Below are 22,934 nucleotides of genomic sequence, written 5' to 3'. Positions count from 1 at the left end.
TTATGATAGACTGGAAGAGTGCCATGTTACTGTCTACTGTATACAGTGCTTTGTTCTTGTTTGAGGCTGGAGACTGTTAAATAGTATCTTTTTGGTGGAATCAATTGGCCTTATTAGCCACATTCTTAGCCTATTATTTCTGGTTTAATAATATCACAGCTTGGCTGAAAGTAGAGGTTCTTCTGCCTGCCTGCCTCTTTTACCCTTAATATTCCTTTGTGGTATGGGAGATTTTCTAAACTCTTCTTCTACAAGATCTTGCTCAATTCTGTGTGACATCTCCTTCATATAGATCCATTTAGGGCCTAAGCCAAAGCCCAGTGATGTTAATGTGTATCTTTCTATTGGCTTTAAAATAAATTAATAGAGATATCCTATCTCCTAGAACTGGAAGGGACCTTGAAAGGTCATCAAGTCCAGCCCCCTGCCTTCACCAGCAGGACCAAGTACTGATTTTGCCCCAGATCCCTAAGTGGCCCCCCTCAAGGATTGAACTTACAACCCTGGGTTTAGCAGGCCAATGCTCCAATCACTGAGCTATCCCTCCCCCATTCTTTCATGTGCAGCATTGGATCAGACCCTTAAAGTTTTCCCATCACTGGAGCCCAATTGGGACGGCTGGGTTGTTTTTTTTGTTTTGTTTTGTTTTTTTTGTTTGCAAAAAATATACCAAACATTTTCAAATAAAAAAATGTCACTGAAATTTCAAAAATTCTGTTTTCTCAGAAATCTGTAGGCTGCCTTCACATTACTCAAATCCTTACATTGTGTGCACATCCTTTTCTTTGCAGATTGTGAACAGTTTCTTTGATCTCCACCCTGATTAAAGCGCTCACTCTTGATATACCACTGCCACAGCTCTAAGTCTGAAGACCACAAGAGCTGTGAATATGTAAACATATTTTATAATGCGCCAATGTTCTTGGTTAACTAGTATCTTTTGCATTTTCATAGGGATGGGTTCTTTTGTCACGATAAATCCTGTTTTCAAAAAAATGTTTTTAGAAAAAAGCAAAAAAACCCAACCCAACCCAACCCAACCCAAACCAAACCAGAGAGATGATATGGAGAATGGTAGAGATTAAAAAGAAAAATGAAAGGCCATATGGTACTGACAGAGATAAAGTGGTGTGAAAGAGTGACATGTTCAGAGTCCCCTCCCCATGAACTATTTCACAGCCACACAAGGGAAATCAGGCCCAATGGTTTTTTAAGATAGACCAAGTGTAAAAACCCAACTTCAGCTGTTCTCTGGTGACTGACTCATAACACAAGAACTAGGGGTCACCAAATGAAATTAATAAGCAGCAGGTGTAAAACAAACAAAAGGAAGCATTTCTTCACACAGCACACAGTCAACCTGTGGAACTCCTTGCCAGAGGATGTTGTGAAGGCCAAGACTATAACAGGGTTCAAAAAAGAACTAGATAAATTCATGGAGGATAGTTCTATCAATGGCTATTAGCCAAGATGAGCAGAGATGGTATCCTTTGCCTCTGTATGCCGGAGGCTGGGAGTGGACAGCAGGGGATGGATCACTTGGTGATTGCCTGTTCTGTTCATTCCCTCTGGAGCATCTGGCATTGGCCACTGTCACTAGATGGACCTTTGGTCTGACCCAGTATGGCCGTTCTTATGTTCTTACTCTTGCAGAGGCCATTCTCTCCAAAGCTGTCACCCTGTGAAGCTCAATGCATGATTCTGCTATAAAATGCAAGTTGCCTAGTTTGTGTGTAACACCACTGTCTACGTTTTACACCTTGCCCTCTACCTTTCTAATGGGCTCAACCAAAATGCTAATATAAACACCCTTAAACACGGGGAAATTTGTAAAAGGGACAAGGCTCTTCCTGGCTCAAAGCTATCAACTTTGTTGTTGACAACGCCAGTGATGAGGTTCTACAGTTTAATATTGTTTTTATTATGGCAGTGCTCGCTGTCATAGTTACAGAGCTAGTGTCATCTCTGACCCCTTCTCTAGCCTCTAAGTACATCCCTCTCAGGAAGGAGACCTTGTGCCTTTATTGCCCTGCGGTGGAATCCAGCAATGCTCCCACTCCTAGGCTACATAACCCTGTGGGGCCACCGGGATTACTCCAACAGGGTTTGGATACATGTCGTTCTTCCCTTGTGGCCAGCAGCGAATACAGTGATCCAAGTCAGCTTTCTTAAAACAAAGTGTTGTTTATTCCTAACAGTAGGAACAAAGCACAGTGCAAGGGGAAAGGATTTTGATATGCATGTCTATCTTACCTAGAGTCTAACCATCCTCAATCCTCCTCTTGGGGCCCGGTAGGTCTAATTTCCTCTACCTCTGAGGTCCTGGGGTGTCAGTCTGCTCCCCAACAGTCTCTTTCCCTCCTGTCCTTGACGGTCTCTTGAAATCCAGCCAAAGGTCTTTGTTATCTCATCCCACAGGCTTGGACTGGCTGCCTAAAACCAGTTTGGTGAGCTCCAGGGGTTGGGCAAGCCAGACAAAGCAAGTGGCTCTTGCATTGTCTCAAGTGTTGGTGGAGAAGTGTATGTCACAGTCTACCTCCTCCCTTCCTGGGTGTATTTCCTGACAATCCTGCTTATTGAATTAACTCAATATATGCAGACAGTAGACATCCTTACAACAATCAGACAAGCAGATAAACCATAAAGCTCCAAATCGGTCACACCCAGCACATCATAATGCAACGTGTATGTTGTAGGTGTGTGTGCGTGGAGGGGAGATCTGATCCTATGTTCCTTGAACACTCAAAACTCCCAGTAAAATTAACGTGCTTTGGGATAAGAGAGTGCCACCAGTTCTACGGAGGAAATTAATATCATTTCAGACTTAACCAGTAATAATTCAGTGCAGAGCAGTCAATCCCATTCACGAAATCGACCCACAAACATAACCTATACTTTTTCTAAAGTGGAGGTGGAGAAGTGGAATGGAAGGAAAATTAGGACGACATACAACCTGTGAAAAAAGTTAGACAAATTTGTATGACTTTATTTTATTTTATTTTATTTTTTGGGAGAACTCAACTAAAAGCGCCCTTTATTCAAACTCCTGGGCTTCGTTTCATAATAGCTTCAGTTCATTGTTCCTTATTATCAGAGCAGACTATGTTCAAGCTAAGGCAGATCTTGTTCCTAAATTTATGGCTCTGTGTGTGACCACTACAATATGTGTTTTGTATGCTTTTTCCTGAAAGCCTAATATACTGACACTGGTGACACGGCTTGGGCTTCCCCTTTCATGTATATTACCAACTCGAACTGCAACCTGCTGGCAGATTTTTCTTAAACTCTAAAATGAGGGTCTAACCTTCTCTTCTTTTTCTTTTTCTTCTCTGTTACCTATAATCTTGATTTGACTCACACAAAAGTGACACAGTGGGAAATCCACTCAAGAAGACTTTGACGAATAACAATGGAAACCTACCTACACGAAAGCTGACTGGTGGCGTTTTATAGTGAACAAATGTATTAAAGTTTAAAGATGTCATCTATGTTAACTGATCGGTGTTGGTTTTGTGTATTTTTGTCAAACAAAATGTGCTGCAGAATCATATATATATAAAAAAAAAAGCCAGGACAACAGTATGAATAAAGAAAGAGAAAGAACAGGCTTTTTTGGAAATATTATTAATAATAATAACAACATTAAGAGCTAGGATGATCTATACACTGTATGGTTAAGCCTGGTTCAAGGGATAAGCAAGGGAAAAGCCATGAAATAACGAAACCTGAGTATATTCAAATGGAAAGGCTACATACAATGATTTATACCGAAGTACCTTCTCCCCTTTCTAACATTGCTGTTATTTATGTAACACCAACAGAATGCTAGGTTGTTAGACAGACAGTGTGAAGGTACGCATAATGTCACTGTTCCGAAGAGGCTGCAGTCCATATTTGTGGATCACGAATGGATGTGGATCCAAATTTTATATCTAGGGACACTGAAAATCTGCAGATATCTGCTCCAGAGTCGCAGACCCTGTTTGTGGATTATATCTAGTGCCCTGCAAATCTGTAGACATCTGCTTGATATCCATAGACCAGGTTTGCGGATCGCCTGGTCATAAGGCTAGTCAAAAATTTTCCATTTAAACTGTTTATCAACAGAAAATTGAGATTCTGACTCAATGAAATTTTTCATGAAAAGTGTCTACTTTCTGAGGAAATTTTTGATGAAAAATCTGAAAGTCCAAAACCCCAAAAAGTTTTCCAGAAAACAAAAAAATGTTGGGTTTTGGCCATAAAGTTTCAGTATTTGAATTTCTGACAAAAAATTGAAATTTTCTGTGGGAAAACCTTCCATTTTTCGACCAGATCTACCTGCTAACCTAGCATTTTTACGAGCACTGCGTTCACTCTAATAGTGCTATTATAAAACATGTCTCTCCCAGGAATCCAACGTTTAAAATTTTACTTTACATTCATAGATATTTTCCCCATTAATGTTTTTGATTTTCGGATACTAAACTAATAATGATTTATCTGAGAGTCAACTACCTACATCTAATCTGTGCAAGTAGCTCAGGGGCAAGATGGAAGTCTTTAATTTTTGGGTTACTGATTTGGATCCTGCCTTGGTCAGGGGTAACAAAGTTATATGTCAATGTCTGGTTTGTGATCTGGTTGCTAGGGGATGACACAAAACATAGGACAATAGGTAAACTGTTGGCAATCTCAGCAAAGGATCCCTGGTGCAGAAATACCATGGGGAGGAACGCGGGATAAAACCCTGAATGGAATAGAAGAGGACTGAATGAACATGGAGGTAGAATGGTTTTCTCATACCCAGAAATGGTTCCCTCAGATCAGAGTTGGCCTGAAACAGTGACCACGTGTGGTGGAGAAGGTTGCATCCCGCTGTCCATATTATGCTAAATAGAAGACTTTAGTCTTCAGGGATGTCAGCCAAACATTAATGAATGAATAGCAAATCGTTCTTAGCTACGGATTTTCTACACACCCTATCACTGTGGTATCTACGCGGTAATTTAAATTCACATGCAAACTTTTTTTAAAAAGATCGGTTTCTAAAGTGGAGCATTGTAATGTCTATCACAGGGGTCAGCAACCTTTCAGAAGTGGTGTGCCGAGTCTTCATTTATTCACTCTAATTTAAGGTTTCGCGTGCCAGTAATACATTTTAACATTTATAGAAGGTCTCTTTCTATAAGTGTATAATATAGAACTAAACTATTGTTGTATGTAAAGTAAATAAGGTTTGTAAAATATTAAAGAAGCTTCATTTAAAATTAAATTAAAATGCAGAGCCCCCCCAGACTGGTGGCCAGGACCCAGGCAGTGTGAGTGCCACTGAAAATCAGCTTGCGTGCCGCCTTTGGCACGCATGCCATAGGTTGCCTACCCCTGGTCTATTAGCTTCACCACACCATGTTGTTTTGTCAGACCCCATGTTGGAAAGGAGGAGCTGTTTACAAGAGCGAGCTTTTCGGTTGCAGTGCTAAAAACTGATGCAACAGTAGCACAAGTGAAATAAAGTGAAGGGCTGGTTCAAAAAGAAGTGGCCTGGGAAATGCAATTGAAAATCAGTACATTCATATGAGTCATAAGAAAACCATACCCATTCGGCCGTTACTCTTGTAATCCTGGATTTGGTATATAGTTTATGGATTTTTTTTTATTATTCCCCATTATATATTGGTTTAGAAACCAATATAGTGAAACTGACACAATCCCCATCACCCGCTTTAACCATCACAAAACATTTTCCTCTACACCATAACATACATGATACAGCTAATACACAAATGTTGATCCTGACCCTATATCCAGCCCAGTCAAGCCAATGGGCACTTTGGATGCACAAGGAATGCAAGCGCAGGACCAAACCCAGAACTGGGGAGCTGCATACATTTCCTCAACAGCCTTTGTGCCAGAGGCGTCTCAGAATAATCTCCACAAAATTAAAGCAAGCAGATTCCACATTAAAAAAAAAAGAGAGAGAGAGAGAGAGAGGTGTCAGATTAAAAAAGCAACAGCCTGCTTTAAAAGGATGAGTTAAAATGCAAATGCCAGCTACTGAACCACAATGGCTCCCATCTAGCAGCCGGGGTACATGACCAAGTACTACCTGTGCAGAGGAAGAGATGACGCGTGAAATTCCTGTTTGAAACAATTAGTTACTTGACCTTAAAATGGGAGTTGTTGCTTTTCTTTTTTTAGGAGCGGGATAAAAGGGCTATAGGCTCTTTGAAGGTCCTGTTTGTGCTGAATTGGTAACTGGTCTCTTTTAGAGCCAGAGCAAGGAGGGCTAAGGTAACTTTAAGCCACCTTTGCACCATTCTGAGCCCTGGCTGCTCTGCAGCCACTGGCATAAATTTAGACAGACCTGAGGGGCCTGCTTAAGATACAGCAGCCTCCCCCCATGCTTGCAATCTAAGAACATAAGAAAGGCCATACTGGATCACACCAAAAGTCCATCCAGCCCAGTATCCTGTCTACTGACAGTGGCCAATGCCAGGTGCCCCAGAGGGAGTGACCCTAACAGGTAATGATCAAGTCATCTCTCTCCTGCCATCCATCTCCATCCTCTGACAAACAGAGTGAGGTGCTGCAGCCTGATCCCCCACTGGGACACCCTCTATGCCAGGGCTTGTGAGGGGGACCTCTGAAAGCAACCGTATAGGTGCCCTCCCCAGTGCCTGTGCTGGGGAAATCCTTTCTGGGCCAGATACGTGGGGTTTTAGGGTCCCTTTCTGACCCACTCCAGTCCTTTTACATTGCAAAGGGTCCAGAATTGGGGCTAAAGATCTTTCCCTTTTAACTCTTCTCCCGTTTCAGGTCATATAAAGATTTTGCCCTGGGTAATCTATTTTGAGTGCAAGGTGCTGAGCTACTCCAGTGATGGGTGACGGGACTCCACCCCTAGGACAGATAGAGAATATGGTGCTGGTTCTGGGAGCAGCGGGTGCTGGGAACAAGGTCAGCTTCTTTCAACTAGTGGCCCAAGAAACACCAGTCAGAGAATGGAACACTAGAGGATCAGGGAGCACCAACCAGAGCACAACCCAGGAAGGATGAGTGAAGATTTTGGAAATTCATTTCTCCGCAGGATGCACCCACAGCCTGGTTTGTAGGGGCGATCAGCACAGCTTCCAGGGAGTTCCAACTTTTGCTGGAGTTGTGCATGTCACCTTTAACATTCAGGAGGCATGTGCCTAAAAAGGCAGGGCCTACTGCTTGGAGCTGGTGAAAGGAGGCGCTGGAGTTCTGAGCGGAAGGACACTGAAAGCAAGTGGCTCAGATATTCTGTAATGGTTCTTAGACCTGGTTGACACCAGCGGTGTTTATACTGCTAGAAACTACATTGGTTTAGAAGAAACTGATAGTGTTCAAGTGGTGCAACCTCTCGTATGGACATAGTTATTCCTATATAAGCACCTTTATACCAGTATAACAGCGTCCACACTAGGGGAAATCTGATTTAACCGTCTCTGTATAAAATCACAACTCCTAAATCGACACAGCGAAAATCGGTTCAAAAATTGTGCATAGATCGGGCTTTATCCTGCCCTCCTCCGTGGTCAGATGCTGGCTGCGAGTGTGTTCATTCAGCGTGCTGTCCCAGCTCTGCGCAGATAGCGGAGATAGCAGACCTCAATTAAACTGGCCAAGAAATCCATAGACTCAGTTTTGAGCGAAGGCACCCGGCCAGGTTTACTGTCAACGAGGCACGGCCCTAGTATCCCGCAGACTCTATAGGACCACTGACACTTGTATGCCTGTTACAATGGACCAGCTCAGTGAATGGCGGGACTTTCCGTTCCCCCCAAGGCCAGACAAAGACACTCCCTCTGAGATACATCTTTATACACCAATACAGACAAGTCATGTACTGCCCCTCTGATGTACTTGGGTGCCACCCATTACCTTGTACATGTTGGTTCGATCAAAACATCTCTATCCATCATGCTGTCATCCTGGCATCCATTCAGGCCCTCTTCCTACTACACCCGCCACCTTCTTCCCACATACTCCAGACTGATTAGCAACAAACAAAAACCTCTTCAGCAACCATATCTGCACTACACAAGCTGCCTAGCGAACCAACCATGTTTTCCTGTTTTAATGGGACAGTTAGAAACTGCCTGATTCCTCCAGTCGCCCTGCCCCCACGGTCTCCCTCAGGAATGGAAAAGCTCTTTGTGAGCCTGAAAGTTGTATGCAGTATTGTGATCTAATTGGCTCCTGCTCTAGGTTCCCCTTGGGGACCATGAAAGAAGTCAATTGCATAACACTAATGTGTATACATATTAATCTTTCAAAAGCAGAGTGGCCCATGTCAAGGGAACAAGGAAGTTCAACCCTGTTGTTTCAGAGGAATTCAAACCATTAAAAAAAACAAAACAAAACAAAAAAACCCCGAGCACCGATGTCTGTGCTTTAAAACCAAAACAACTAAAAGACCAGTCAGTTAATTACACTCAAGCAGAGAGAAATCTCTAAGAAGATGTAAATATATTTTCTTGAACATTATAAGCAAACTCCTTTCTAAAGTGTTTTTCTTGCGCATGCAAGCAAGAAAATGCACTGGATAAAACAAACTTAGCTTATTTGAGTTTCTACTCAATTACCTGTTAATGGAAAAAATCTGGCACCACTAATAATGAGGCAGGAATGAGATCACTGTTCTTGAGGCCTGGCTTGTCAGGGAAGCTTGCAACAAGAAGTGCATTTATCTGCCTTTCTATAACCCTTTTCAAGCACTCTGTCAGGGAGCCCAAACTGAACAGCCAGTTTAGAAGGAACTTGGAACCTGCTCCAGGCCTCCTAGGCCCTCTGGGAAAAGGAAAATTATTGTTGGCAAGTCTGCCTGGCTCCAGAAGTTGATCCAGTGCCCCCCCCCCTTGCCCATGCAGCAGCAGACAGAGCTAAGAATTTTGTTATAATTAAATAACAGAGTGCTGATTGGTTGCTGGAGGTGGTCTTGAAACTGGTGTTTAAGGCAGAGGAGAACAACGGTTACTATTCATAGGAAAACATGGAGTCTTAAATCCATCTGCTTCATTCCAAATTTAGGCCAAAAAAATGCTCACTCATGGTCTTTAAAAATACCACCTGCTTAGCTATTTTGTATAATGTGCCATTATATAAGTTTGACGGAGAGGATGAAAAAAGAAAGAAAAGTGAACCAGATTAAAAAGGTATAGCTGGAGCCAAATAAAAAGCAGCCGCCTATTCAAAAGGGAAGGTAAAAGAAGATAGAAATTGAGATGTTTTCTTAGGAGGATAAAACAGGGTGCTTGCCAAAAATCCAAGCACCAGCAGCTACAAATGAGCTTGTTGCAAATAAGATTGCCATAATTTTTTTAAAGGCTTTCTGCCATGCACATGCCTACCAGATAAATATATAGAACAGGGGTGCTCAAAGAGCAGCCAAGCAAGACATAACACACACACAGCCATGTGTTGTAAAAGGCCACCGAGATGAATGGCCCTTGTACGCTACACAGAGGATCGTGTGTATAACCCAGTTTGCTCTTGCTTCCCTGGATGTCACCAAAATGTGTTATTAACCATGTTACAGAATTGTGCAACAGCCCTCAGTCTCTACTGCTGTAGCACAATTCCATGGGAGGGTTGGGTCTCCGCCAAAGGGGTAAGCCAAAGGGTATTGCAACACGCTACTTCAACACAAGTGAGGAGAAGGAGTTGGACAAGCAAGAGCCAAAGCTACTAGTCCTTGTGTTGTTTTCATTTCTGATGAACTCATCCAACAAGAAACTTTTATCTCTCAAGCAGGGAAGGCAGAAGCACATGAAAACATGGTGGATTCATGTGTTTTATTTTTCAGCTAAAAAATAAATAAATTAATTAAATTAGATGCCAAACTCAGGCAAAGAGCAGATCTAGCCATGTGGGTGTTAATTAGTAATTAATGTTTGTGAGGTCGAGTCTTTGGGGTGAAATTGATCCCTGAGCTGAGGCCAGCATAAGGCCTACAAAACACTTACTCTTTCAGGGAATCTTTAAGTAGGAAGATAGTTAAAGCTGGACTAGTGACAGCTTCACCATCGAGTTGGTAAATCTGGTCTGTTTGCATGTGCATGTTCTAATGTACATAATCTACATTTAAATCTGTGCAAGAACATCTTAAAATAACAGCCAACTACCTATCTAGGTTTTTTATAATGTTGACCATCACTGTTGTATTTCACAATATGTCTACACTGAGATAAAAAACCCATGGCACTGAGTGGCAGAGACCACGTCAGCTGACTTGGGCTAATGGAGGTCAGGCTGCAGGGCTCAAAATGGCAGTGTAGATGTTCACGCCCAGGATCTGAAACTCTCCCTGTTGCAGGGTCTCAGAGCCCAGACTTCGGCCTGAGCTTACTGTCTACACTGCAATTTGATAGCCCTGCAGACCAACCTCTCAATCCCAAATCAGCTGGTTTAGGTCATGGCCTAGGTGGCCATGCTGCAGGTCTTTTATTGCAATTCAGACATACTCTAAGATTGTTTCCCTATTCATAGATTTTAAGACCAGAAGGAACTAAGCATCTGAATGACCTCCTGCATAATATCTAGTTACTCCTGTATTGAGCCCAATAACTTGTGTTTTACTAAAGCACACCTTCAAGAAAGGCATCCAGTCTTGATTAGTCTCAAAGAGATAAAGAATTCACAGCTATATGCAAACCATAGTTATGTTGCATCTTAGCTGCAAACTGTTCTGTCACACACATGCACCAGATTTTTGTTTATTACTGTTTGTTTTCATGATAGTACAAATGGCCCATGCTGTTATTTTCACTGTGAATCCCCCTTACATCTTTTTATGGTCTAATAAAACTAGTAGACCTCTAAAGAGTCTTTCTTTCGTTCTCTTTCTTTCAATAAAGCTTAGAACCATGTGGCACTGGTTTACTGAGTCAGCAACTGCTTCAGCTTTAACTTCTTAAAATTCCATCCACTAAGTGAAAAATGAGCTTTACAAAGCTCATGGAAAATAAACGTCTCCTGACTGTGAGAAATATTGACTAGCTTCTTTGCCTTACCCTATAAAAACAGATGGAAGGAATAGCTATGGTGAATTGCTAGCTGTATGTAGGACTCCATGCTGTCACGTGGAAGCCCCCCACACTATTAACTTCCCTGGCCGTATAAGGCCCCTTAATCAGACCATCCCTTTGGTAAAGTCTTTGGTGTAACATACGTTTGAAATTCACCCCTGTGCAGAGGGCGTGCAGTGATCAGTAGCTCAGTCCCCAGACCAGTCATGTTCTCAGATCCATCTTGGTTTATAATTAGATTGGAAGCTCTTTGGGGCAGGGACTTTTTGTGCTGGGTTCGTACAGCACCTAGTACAATGGGGCCCTGCTCCATGACTGTGGCTCCTGGATGCTGCGATTATACAAATCGTCATCATCAAGCCCTTGAGCAGGCTTTCATCATAGAGGTGAATTTTACCCAGACGGCATATGAAGCCAACTCTATGGCCTGGTCTACACTGGAGGGGGAGGGGGGATTGATCTAAGTTACGCAACTTCAGCTACGTGAATAACGTAGCTGAAGTCGACGTACTTAGAGCTACTCACCGCGGTGTCTTCACTGTGGTAGGTCGACTGCTGATGCTCCCCCATCGACTCTGCCTACGCTTCTCGCTCTGGTGGAGTACTGGAGTCGATGGGAGAGCACTTGGCGGTCGATTTATTGCATCTTCACTAGACATGATAAATCGACCCCCGCTGGATCGATCATGCCCTTAGATGTAAAACGACCGAGAGAAATATCAACAGTGCCTGCCTGAATTGTTTGAAGAGCTCTCTCTCAGGGTCTGGAGGATGATACTCAATTATGACCTATGTTATTTGTTTCCAAAATCTATATGATGGTTTCCCTCAACATGTCAGAAATATACCTCAACACCAGTTAGCCCACCACACACAAGACCTCTGCAACACTGTTGTGCATGGTGCCTCTCTCATAGTGTGCACATGAGGAAAACCATTGTGTCCAGAATCAGATTCTGGGCTTAGCTTTTCAAAATTTGCTAATAAAACAGCAAGCAAAAAACCCCCATTTTGCTGAACACATGAATCATACCTTGATGGCGTCTCCTTTGAACCATGGTTCTCAAAGACCTCCCTAGAGTGCCATATTTCATACTGGAAGAGAGCAGCCATCCTCAGCACTGATACAGCACATGTGTTTGGCTGATGGATGGTTGTGTTCCAGGAAGAGTTTGAAACATAAAAAACCTCCCCAAAACCCTTGTGTAGCTGGACAGTAATTCCAGCATCATGTTCAATTTCCTGGCTACCAACTGTAGTGAGGTTTGGCATTTTATGTGTTTCAGATGCATCAGATTCTTGCAGTCATGGGTGGTGACGTCTCTTTCACAAACATGGAAATAAATATGGTTTCACCAACACTGGAATGCAGCCTCAACGACTGAACCAGGCCGGAGGCAGATTGCACAGGAGAAAACACCTTCAGCTTTATATACAAGTCTGGGAAGGGAAGGAAGGGAAAGAGTAGAGTCTGATCCTGCTCCCAGGAAGTCAATGAGAGTTTTTCTATGGACCTCAGTGGGAGCAGGATCAGGCCCTGGACCTACAGGAAAAAGGGAACTCATTAAATGTACATAACTACCAAAGGGGGGTTGCTGCTTTGCTGCTTTGCATTAATCCCTTTAGAAGGAAACATGCCAAAATTCAACACACACTTTTTATGATCTATTATTAGCAACGTCAGCTTCAGAAACAATGCTGGCTGCTGCACGGCTTTATGGGATTAACCCCCTTTTTCCAGCAGCGACAACAAAAGGAATTAGAAGCTCTAAATACTCAGTTTAAATCTCTGGAGAGACTCGTACCAGCACCGCCCTGTTCAAGCAGGGCAACCTCATTCTGTAGCCAGCAGATCGAGTTTGTCTCCAATGTAGGCTTTATTGGGGGTGTGGGTCAGCATTCTTCAGAAAAGTTGCTCTTCCTTCCTTTTGAAGAGGGCACAGATATTTTCCTTAGCGAACAAGTATCATAGAAAGCAATTAGGCAATCAGAGACAGATTAAACTGTTGCCTTAATGGATTTTGGTTTTGCTCTTGATAACACCCCAACACACTTCAGGCTGGGTCACACAGGGTCAGCAGATAAATTACCCGCAAATGGATGCAGCATGGTCTAGTAGGTCTAGGGCAGGGGTCAGCACACTAAGTTCTAGTCCTGGCTCTGTGAGTGACCTTGGACAGGCTACTTCACCGCTGTGCACCTCAGTTTCCCCCACCTATAAAAGAATACTTCCCCTTCCTTTGTACAGTGCCTGGAGGTCAATGGAGGAAAAGCACCGTAGAAGAGCTAAGTAATATGCAATTGCACTGAATGGTATGTTATAAGAGTCTCACCTTCACAATTCTCTTCAGGATAATATTCTAGCCAGGATAACGGCGGCGATTTAAATACACATTCAGCCACACACATGCATATACATTTATTCTCCTATCTACAGAACAGCTGAATGAGCAAGGGCAATATACTGCAAAGTCTTGTTTATATGGATAGCTGCATAGATAGCAGGGAGGGTGTACTTGTCTAAGAACTCCTTCTGGGAATAAAGGCTGGTAGAAATGGGCCCACGCTCTGTGCCTGAATTACTCAGCCCAACAAAGAACGTTTAGAACCATTTCTCACAGGCCGCAATTCTCCCTTAGGCAGGGGGCCAGCAAAACGGCTATGTGACCATCTAAGTTCTACTTGAGCCCCATTTTGAGAGACTTAAGTGGTGCATTGGCAGTAATTTCACTCTGGATAAACTAAGCGTGGTAAAAATGCCAGGATTCATAGCTCGTGCCAGTGCTGGCACTATCAGCGGTGGGAATATTTGGGGATCAAATTCTCACACGAGACTCTAAAACAAGAGCACCAAAATTCCTCTCCTCCCTCTCCCCCCCTCCCCCCAAAATCTTGCTTTAGCACTGGACTATCATAGAAAATTGCCAGTGTTTAAGAATTAGGGGTGAGATTTTCAAAAGCACTCAGGACCCAGCTTTGCTATTCTCTGGGGGGTATTGAGCACTCTTGAAAATATTCTTTGGTCCTTTTTGGTTTTTGATTGACAGAAACGAATGCCGGGGCAAGCTGGAAACTACTTTTTTTTTTTAAGTAACAGTAGAACCTGGGAGTTACTCCCTCCAAATTGCAGTAATCAGCCAAAGTGCTCAAAATGTCCATTGTAACCAAAACCTTTTTTCTTTCAAACACACATCACGTGTCAGTTCATGTCAGCATTGTGCAAAGGGGCAGAACACGGTCTTATGCATGTGTACCACGTCAGTCTCAATTAGGGGAATTTCATCCCCTAGGATGTGAAACTGACCTGATGAATCACTAGATTGCTGGGCTGAGCATATGGAGTTTGCTTTTAAAGTATAACCAATCAGACCTATCTTTCCCTTCAACTGTCAGAATCAAATGGGAGAATAACATTATTTTCAGTTCATGTTATTATTTATTCATTGTATAATGCCAGCAATGAGCTAATTGCTTAACATAAAAGTGATTTCACTGCTGTTTCACACAAACACACACCCCTCCACACACACCAGTTTGCTGAGCAAGGGAAAGGCTTTCTCCACTGAAATGAACAATTACAGGAACTCAGCTACAATGGCATTATACAAATCGAAAATATTTCCCTGAGTGGAGTAGGCTGAAAATCGGCAAAAAGTTCATGAACACCAGAATTTTTTTTGTCGTTTATTTGTTGAAATTATTTCATCCAGCTCTTCTTATCAGACGCATGCAAAGTGAGTCCACGTTTTAAACCTGCTTGACCACAATAAAATGCAATCAACACATAAATGAGTTGACAAGTCGTTCTGTGCACATACTAAGTTGCTTTTATTAATCCAGAACTGCATGCTACAGATACTGTACAGCATGAACATTTATTCATTACAAAAATGGCTTCCAAACCATTAAAAATGAAAATCGGAATAAGAGCATAAAACGGAACAGTAACATCACAACTGTTAGGAAACATTCAAAGTATTCACAAAAAATGTTATAGTTAGCATCTTAATAAACCAGAGAAAAATCTGAGACAGTTTTACAATCGCTTCATGTCAACTACAATGGCACTGAATGAACAGATGAACAATTTTTCAGCTTTATACAGCGTTTTTTTTTTTTTTTTCAACATCAACATGCCTAGGTTTTTTTTGTTTGTTTTAAGTTTGCTACCTACCTGTATGTAGTAAGTGTACATAAAAGTGGCAGTCTGATTTTCCTTTTATGAGTAATCTAATATACAGAATTTGGCCCTTAAGGGTTTATACCTCTTCGTTTTAAATGCTTTCCGGACAATCTGCTACCAAACACGTCTGTTATAGGTGACATTAAAACTACATACATATCTACCTATGTAACATCACAGCAAAACATGATGAACAAAAAAATTACAGCATTTAAAAAAAATAAAGTCGTTGGGAGAAAGTTAAGTCACTGAGAATTTTGGCACATAAAAATTTTGCACACGGTCTACAGTTCTAATGTCGCAGGGGATTCAATTGCAGTTCTGAATGAGAGACACTTGGACGTTGCTATTTTTCAAACAGCGTTGCTAAAAAGTCCCTTGCTAATTTTTCAAGTCTTTTTGTATGTGTAATGGCTTTTAAAGCAATTTTTGTTTTTCATTTATTTATTTTTACACTATTGATCCTTTAAAATGCATCTGCAAATGTCCATTTGGTGGCAACTGTGTGTCATACAGGAAAAAAAATCAAAACAAAACCCCCCACCTCCGAAAAAATATATATATACACATTTATATATAAACTTAAAAACCTTGTACAAATGAGTTGTTATATATAAGATGCTTACACTAAGGAAAAAAACTTTATACAATGTTTCAAGAAAAAAAAAGGGAAAAAACATATTTAAAAATGGACAACATACAGATACAACAAGCAATCTCTAAAGCAATAAATACTACTGGTCCAATAGCGTTGTGATACTTTTAATTGTTGAGTAGCATTCCCTCCCCCAAAAAGAACAACACCATGGAACAAGGTTTTTTTAACACATTTTAACCCTTTTGTTTCTGTACATTTAAACAATAACAAGTAACATCACAATAAAAGTTGTTTCACACGAGGAAGAAAAAAAAAAAGTAGCGGCACTGCATTCGTTGTGCCCTTAAAGGTTTAAAAACCAGATGTAAAATGATTGGTTCGCAAGCTCGTATTTAATACAAATAATAAAGAACCAACACCTTCTGCAAGGGCTGTTTCAAAATTGCTTCTTTTTTTCTTTTTTTAATTTTTAAAATCAGTCTTTAAAACTAAGCTATCGGAACTACATAACAGTTATGTATATATATATATTTTTTTAAACGCTACAAAGACTTTAAACAGCTGTTGATAAAAATTTTGGCAGAATCATGAGGCTTTTTCTCATCTACATATTTAAAAGGAGAAATTGAAATAACGATGGGTCAAATATTGACCAATGAACTCGATAAACATCAACTAATGTAGCCATATGGCACAAATTAAAAAATAAAAAACAAAACAAAAACAAAAAAAACCCCAACACAATTTTTAAAAAAGCAAGGGCTAAAGAGGCTAAAGCTATTCTAAAGACTTGGTTACAAGTGACAGCGGCTGGGGCTGCGTCCCAGCCAAAGAATTACGGGAATGCAAGGAGGATGTCGAAGGTTGTGCTAACGATGAGGATGGTGCTGCTGACGGCTGTAAAGTGGCAGGCGGATGATCCAATGGCCCATTCTGACCATTAGTAGCAGACAGGGCGCTGGGCTTGCTAGTAGAGCTTTCGGTCAGGACTAAGGAGGATGGTGGCGGCATCATGGAGAGGTGTGCCAGCGGGTCGGGTTTCAATGTGAGCGAGAGAGGTTGTGTTTGTTCAGTCTGTGGTTTTGAGTCTCTTGTGGGGGAGGCTAGCATGTTGGGAGAAGAAGGAGGAGAGTCTAGTAAGCTTCCATCTGAAGAGGGTGGGCTGATGCAGCTGCCTTCACCTTGTATGTAGCGAACGCACTTTTTTTTTCTCCTAGAAACAGGGAGAGAGTTATCTGTGAATAAAGGGCAAAGACGCTAATGGAGAAAGGTATCTAAAGCAATGAGCCATCAATAAACTATCCTGAGCTCTGAACAGGTTTCACCCAGAGCCTGCACGATGCTTAAAGTGTTGCTGGGTGTGTATAAGCCACAAAATCCTCTAAGGAATTGGACTTTCTGCTACCAGACTTGGAGACGATACAGATTCTCTCTCTATTCTCCTGTTCAGGCTATTTATTAACAAGGTTCAGATTCAAGTTCTTCTAGCCCAATATACTACTCTATAAACTTGTTTTCCTAAAAAGGTCAATTCTCCCTACAAAAATTTAATCCTGATCAACTAAAAACTTTAGAGAGCTAATAATTTATCCACGTTGGCCTGTATCAAATTTTAAAAAGCTGACTGTATGTAGCGCCATGCACCCGAAGCTGCTTTTAAGCGACTGATTTAAAGGCTTTGAGATACACCACCTTTCCGAGGCAGCAGTAGCTGCGGACTACCGCTCATGCGTTTGTTTCTGTTAAAAACCACACCAAATCCAGAGTCAGACAGAAAGGAAATGTAATAGGAAGAACAAAAGGAAGGGAAATAAAAACAAAACAATAAAAAAAAAACAGAAGAAGAACAAGATAAACAGAAAATGATTCAAAATAACAAGAATAACTGGTTGTATGGCCTGCAGGCTGTGGCTTAAAATTATTTTTTTGTTTTGTTTGTTTTGCCGGGAAGGAGTAGGTAGTCTGGGTTGTTTTTATGTATTTTGGGGAATATTCCTTTGAGAGGCCATTCATGTAAATTCAAAGCAGGATTCAATCTCAGTAAGTGAACAGCACAACAACAGGTAAAAAGATGAGGAGCAACACAGAACTCAGTTCACACCAGGAATTATGGGAGTCTCACAAGAAATGCTGACCGAAAAAAACCACCAAGCCAACAAAAATAATTTCTCCTTTTCTCTCCCCCCCCACCCCTCACCACCCATTTTGGAGCCACAAACAAAAGAGGACAGTTTCTGAATGCTTCTCTTGCCAGATATACGCAGGACAAAAAAGAATTAGGCACACCACTAAAGCATCTCACAGACCAAAATTTAGTGGCCAAAGTGACTCTGAAAGTCAAGCCACACAAACAGAGTTTTTCTATGGAAAGTGCTAAAACCAGTATCACACCATGTGATTCATTTGACAAAGTTCATCAAACTCTCAGATAAAGTCAGCTGAGCTTTACAAAAAAGAAAAGAAATGAAAGAATGCATTTCAAACTAATTCCACTGGATACGCCAGAACAGTTAAGCGACTCGGCAATGAATGGCAAAAGGAGGTGAACAGAACTAAGGGTTTGTTTCCCAACTTATCATGCATGGAATCTCAATGTCAGTGGGTGAATTCTCCCCCAGATCTAAGCAAGTCCATTCAAGTAAATGGATTTGCACTCTCTTGTATCAACAGTGGATCTGGCCCAATGGGTATTTTGTTGTGTCAATCCAGGTGGGAAAAATAAGCTATCTCCCCTGATTTCTCTTTGGTGCTAATCTTTTTTTTTTTTTTACTAAGAGCTGGATCTGATCTTCTGGGTCATGGAAAAAGATAGTGTCTGGTACTGTACCCCACCTCACATTTGCTTCAAAGAGGGGGTTGGCAGATTTCTATGTCATAACACTCCCTTCCCAGAGTCAGACAGACAACAGACTGAGGTTCTGCTCAAAGTTCCACACAGAAAGGTAAATGGTTAGGGCTATGAGAGTTTTAACCACGTTAGCCTGCAGATCAATACATGCTAAAAAAAGACATTCATGCACTTAAAAATGTAAAAGAAAGACACACACCCACATACATAAAAAGGGGGGGGGGAGGGGAGAGGCGGGAAGAGAGAGAGAAAAAGAACAAGAGAAGAAAGAAAAAGTGAAGATGTCAGGCAGCAAACCATGCTTTATTAGGGCAAAGTTAAAAGATGGAAAAAGCAATTTGGTGGGCTCAAAACAGAACCATGCTAAATTCCTCTATCAAATAACATTGGAAACCTGTGGTGTTAAGAGTGCATTAACTGGTATGGATTAGTTCTGACATTTCCCTCTCCCCTCCCCCCCAGCAAAATACCCCACCTAGTTCCACATTACTCGGTTTCTAAATTGAAATTGTACAATGCTATCGTATCCACAATTCAAACCCAGGCTTTTTTGTACCGCAGCTGGACATTGGGCATGATGCCACATTTTGGAGGATTCAAATCCTGCTCGCCTTACGCATATCAGCTCTTATGAGGTGCTGGCGTTGCTTATTATCAAACCATTGCTGACTTGGGTTCAATACTCTCATATTCTGTCTGATCAACTCTGGGCTTTTTTTTAATACTAGCTTGACTTTTTGGCCTATGGTTGAGAGTAAGAGCCAGAGCATCTCATGGCAAAGCAGAATGTGGTCAGGGCACCACAGATGTGAACAGATGTGAAAGGTCTTCTTGGCTTAGATGTTAATACCCTTTCTAAAGTCAAATTCTGCCCCAGAATAATTAAACCAAACGCCTTTAATTTTCGGTATTTTAAGCATTATGTTTCTCCCTACTTCTATTAAATGTTCAATTCTTACTATTAAAGTGAAAGCTGCTAGTCTACAAACCCATTTACAAAACTCTTCCTGTTTAAAGGGAGACCTTGTTCTAACGTCAGCTTCCCCTGGTATATTATGTGTGGCTTCAATTAGTTTTTCCATGTTGAACTGGCTCTTTGGGCCACAACCTTGTATTTTTTTGTGTATATTTGTGCAGCACATAACACCCAATAACTAATTACAAACAAAAGATAAAGTGCCAAATTCACCACAGGTGTAAATGGGCACAACTTTACTCAAGGGAGTAATTGTGGCTTGAGGGAAAGAACACGGAGCTTGGTCTTGAGTTCTAATCCCTTCTCTGATGCAAACTCGTGGTGTTTCCTTTGTTTCCCTGTCTATAAATTGGGGATAATACCACTATTTACCATCTCACGAGTATATTGTGAGGAATAGAGTACATGCAATGTTTTGAAAATGTTAAGAGCTATATAAATATTGTTATTGGGAGTCAACATAGCATGCTCTTTTATACCTGAAGTGAAATTGGCCCTAAAACAGCATCTTGAAAACTAATAACATTGCTGTTACCAGAAATGAAAGGATGGATTGCCATGGATAATGACAAGGGTTTGCTGGGTTCCACCTAATATGACTAAAGATATCTCAGTTTCTGCCCCATTATCAAACTGCATATCTTATAGCCTCTCGCTCAAAGATCCACTACAGAAAACGAACACTCTATAAACAAGAAGCTACAATGGTTAGCACCAGAACAAGAAATGCAGTGACCTATATTCTGCCTAATGAGAAAATGCCACAATACATGCAAAATAAAAGAGAGTCAATAAACATAAAGCTATGAGCTATGTCATTAAAAGATGTTGTCCCAGTCAATGCTTATAATAAAGGTTGACCTGCAGCAAATATTTTTGAATAAAACTGAAATAATCTAAGGCAAAAAACTAAGACAAGAAAGGGCTTATTTCTCATCATACACAACTAATGCACTGCCAAACTGACAATCCTATAGCTCAAATGAAAAGCCCCTTTAATGATAAAATGTAGCTTTAATAGTATGATGTTGACATAAGTGGACAGAGAATGATAAATGACACAAACATGATGTAGAGCTAGTTCTTATAATCACTCAGCATACAAAGTTTGACACATATCAAATACATTCTCTATAGACTACATAAGTATCTATTGACACTGTATACTAAATTAATCACGGTATAAGTTTAATTAAACACATTATAAGTGTCTTTAGCTACATAAGATTCAAGTCTTCTACTTCTTCACAGTGTAAGTGGTTATCCAGCGCCTCTAGATTGGATTCCCTCCCCCTTTTTAAAGCATTTTAAATTGCTATTTTCAAAAGGTATTGAACGTATGTATTGACATTGACATTTAACATGATTGTCTTTGCACTTCACACACAACTCACAGTACTGAGCATGCTTCTAATGGAACTTATAATTCACCAAATGGGGAAGAATGTAATCTTTTAAAGACATTTTATGAGCCTTCGCTTAGCTTAATGGTTAGACACACAGTACATTGTCAATCCATGTTTGTGCTTGGCATCGAGGAAAACAAAAGGAGTGTGTGCATGCACATAATATATGAACATCTAGTCTAGCTTCTAAATGAGATGAAGCACATGGCAAGGGCATGAATAAGCGGGAAAGGTGAGAGAGGTAGCACTACATACAGAGTGTGGGTTTTGGTTGAAATACCTACCATCATAATATTCCATATTCAAAGACTGCTTGTATCAGAACAAAGAAACAACAAATTTAACCAAATGCGGTCATTACGGAAAGGGAATGAGAAATAGAAGTAGTTGGTATCCCTCCACCAAGAAACAAGTACCTTCTGAGTTATCCATGGAACTACAGATTTGGTATAGCCCTGCAGTTGAACATGGACTGTCGAAATTTGGGTTGCTAGGTGCCTTTTACTTCCTGAAAACTGTCCTACCAAAGCTGCAATTAGTTTTCTCTAGAGCTCATGTGTTTACAGCTCACTTTGCTGGGTTACACTTTCAAGAATTTCAGGAAAATGGTGTTAGAAAATATAGCTATGTTACATAAATATTTTCAGGATCGATAAATACATTTTTAAATTTTGCAACTCGGCTAACAGCAGGAGTACAATATAAGCTGTAAACACTGGCTTGTATTTATATATAATTGTGATGAAAACATCAGTGCTGCAGATCACAGAATCTTTTAACCCTTTGGAGACAGTGGACACACACACATACAAATGCAGTGTGAATGTCCACCTAAGCATTCATTTTGCTGACCGTCTGGACAGTGCCAGTTTTATGTACCTCAGGGTTTGCTTGTTCCCAGTTCTACCACCAGGGAAAGGTTATTGGTAAAGAAAGAGAAGAAATGGTATTAAATTAGCAAGAGAATTTAGCAATTAAATTTTGAGAATCAAGGATTATTAGCATTTGATGCTGTGGGAGAGAAAAGGTGGGAGGGGTGGGGAAAAAGGTTAAAAAAAAATAAATCACACAAATGCACTGAGAGGACAGAATGCTTTTATTTCCCCAAAGGCCTAATTGGGTAGTATACCTGCACGGTTTGCACCATAAACTCTGTCGGTCAAGCCCGAACAATGCCCGACACTTCTTTGGAGTATTTGCATCTGTTAGCATAAGGTAAACACAAAAAATACAAACACAATGGTGGATAGAGCTCATTTGGACGTGAAATCTTAGCTACAGCTACGTTTCTCTTTAATCATGTCAGTTTTATTTGGTAATCTCCCCTCATACCAAGGGTATGAAAGAAAGAGGGCTTCCACAACGAGCCAAAGCAAACAAACAAAAAAACCCTAAAATGGTTACACTGTTGTGCATTTGCTTCACTTAGCCCACTGTCTGTAACACGTTCAATGTTTGCATTATCAAAGGGCCTTGGATATGTTCAGAGTATGCAACATTCCTTGAGAGAAGGTTGGGAGGGCGGGATTGTGTTTGCAGTCACGGATCAGATATGTTGAGGCTGATGCTGTTTTACAGTGGGTTTTTGGTTAGCAGCAGCAAGGAAAGAGGGAGGGGGAAAAAAAGGCAAAACCCTTTCAGAGAGACGATAATTCACGGCAGCGTCCCACTCCCTTGTGTCTTCTAGATCACAACACAGAGCTACAAAGCAACAAGGCAGGAAAAAAGGGGGGAAAGTACCAAATAAACCAGCTGCAAACCAGCCATAGCGAGTCTGGGAAAACTATACACACCTGCAGGGGCCGCACCAGTTATTCTGTTGATCAAGGCCAAAGCGCGCTCGGCATTTCTTAGGAGCGCTCAGGTCTGAATGAGTTCAAGAAAGAAGCG

The 22,934-nt window shown here is 41.1% G+C and overlaps 1 protein-coding gene across 22 annotated transcripts in view; it reads right to left on the bottom strand.

Annotated features, from left to right (window-relative positions):
- Positions 1-14,842: 14,842 nt before the first annotated feature.
- The window catches only part of TCF7L2 (transcription factor 7 like 2), a 207,019-nt gene continuing 198,927 nt past the window's right edge, over positions 14,843-22,934 (bottom strand). For 9 of the 22 annotated variants that reach the window (XM_024193491.3, XM_024193497.3, XM_024193493.3 and 6 more), the window contains 2 exons: positions 22,838-22,910; positions 14,843-17,027 (listed from right to left, as the gene is read on the bottom strand). In XM_024193491.3, the coding sequence (XP_024049259.1) occupies positions 16,592-17,027; positions 22,838-22,910 (509 nt within the window). In that variant the 3' untranslated portion in view covers positions 14,843-16,591. Of the gene's footprint in view, positions 17,028-22,173; positions 22,247-22,837; positions 22,911-22,934 lie in introns of all 22 variants that reach the window. The other 13 variants (XM_024193510.3, XM_024193514.3, XM_024193511.3 and 10 more) reach the window with 3 other exon arrangements.

This window comes from Terrapene carolina, unplaced genomic scaffold (genome assembly GCF_002925995.2).
Source record: "Terrapene carolina triunguis isolate 2854851 unplaced genomic scaffold, T_m_triunguis-2.0 Scaffold95, whole genome shotgun sequence".
Taxonomy (NCBI): Eukaryota; Metazoa; Chordata; order Testudines; family Emydidae; genus Terrapene; species Terrapene triunguis.
This window is presented reverse-complemented; position numbering and strand designations above follow the sequence as displayed.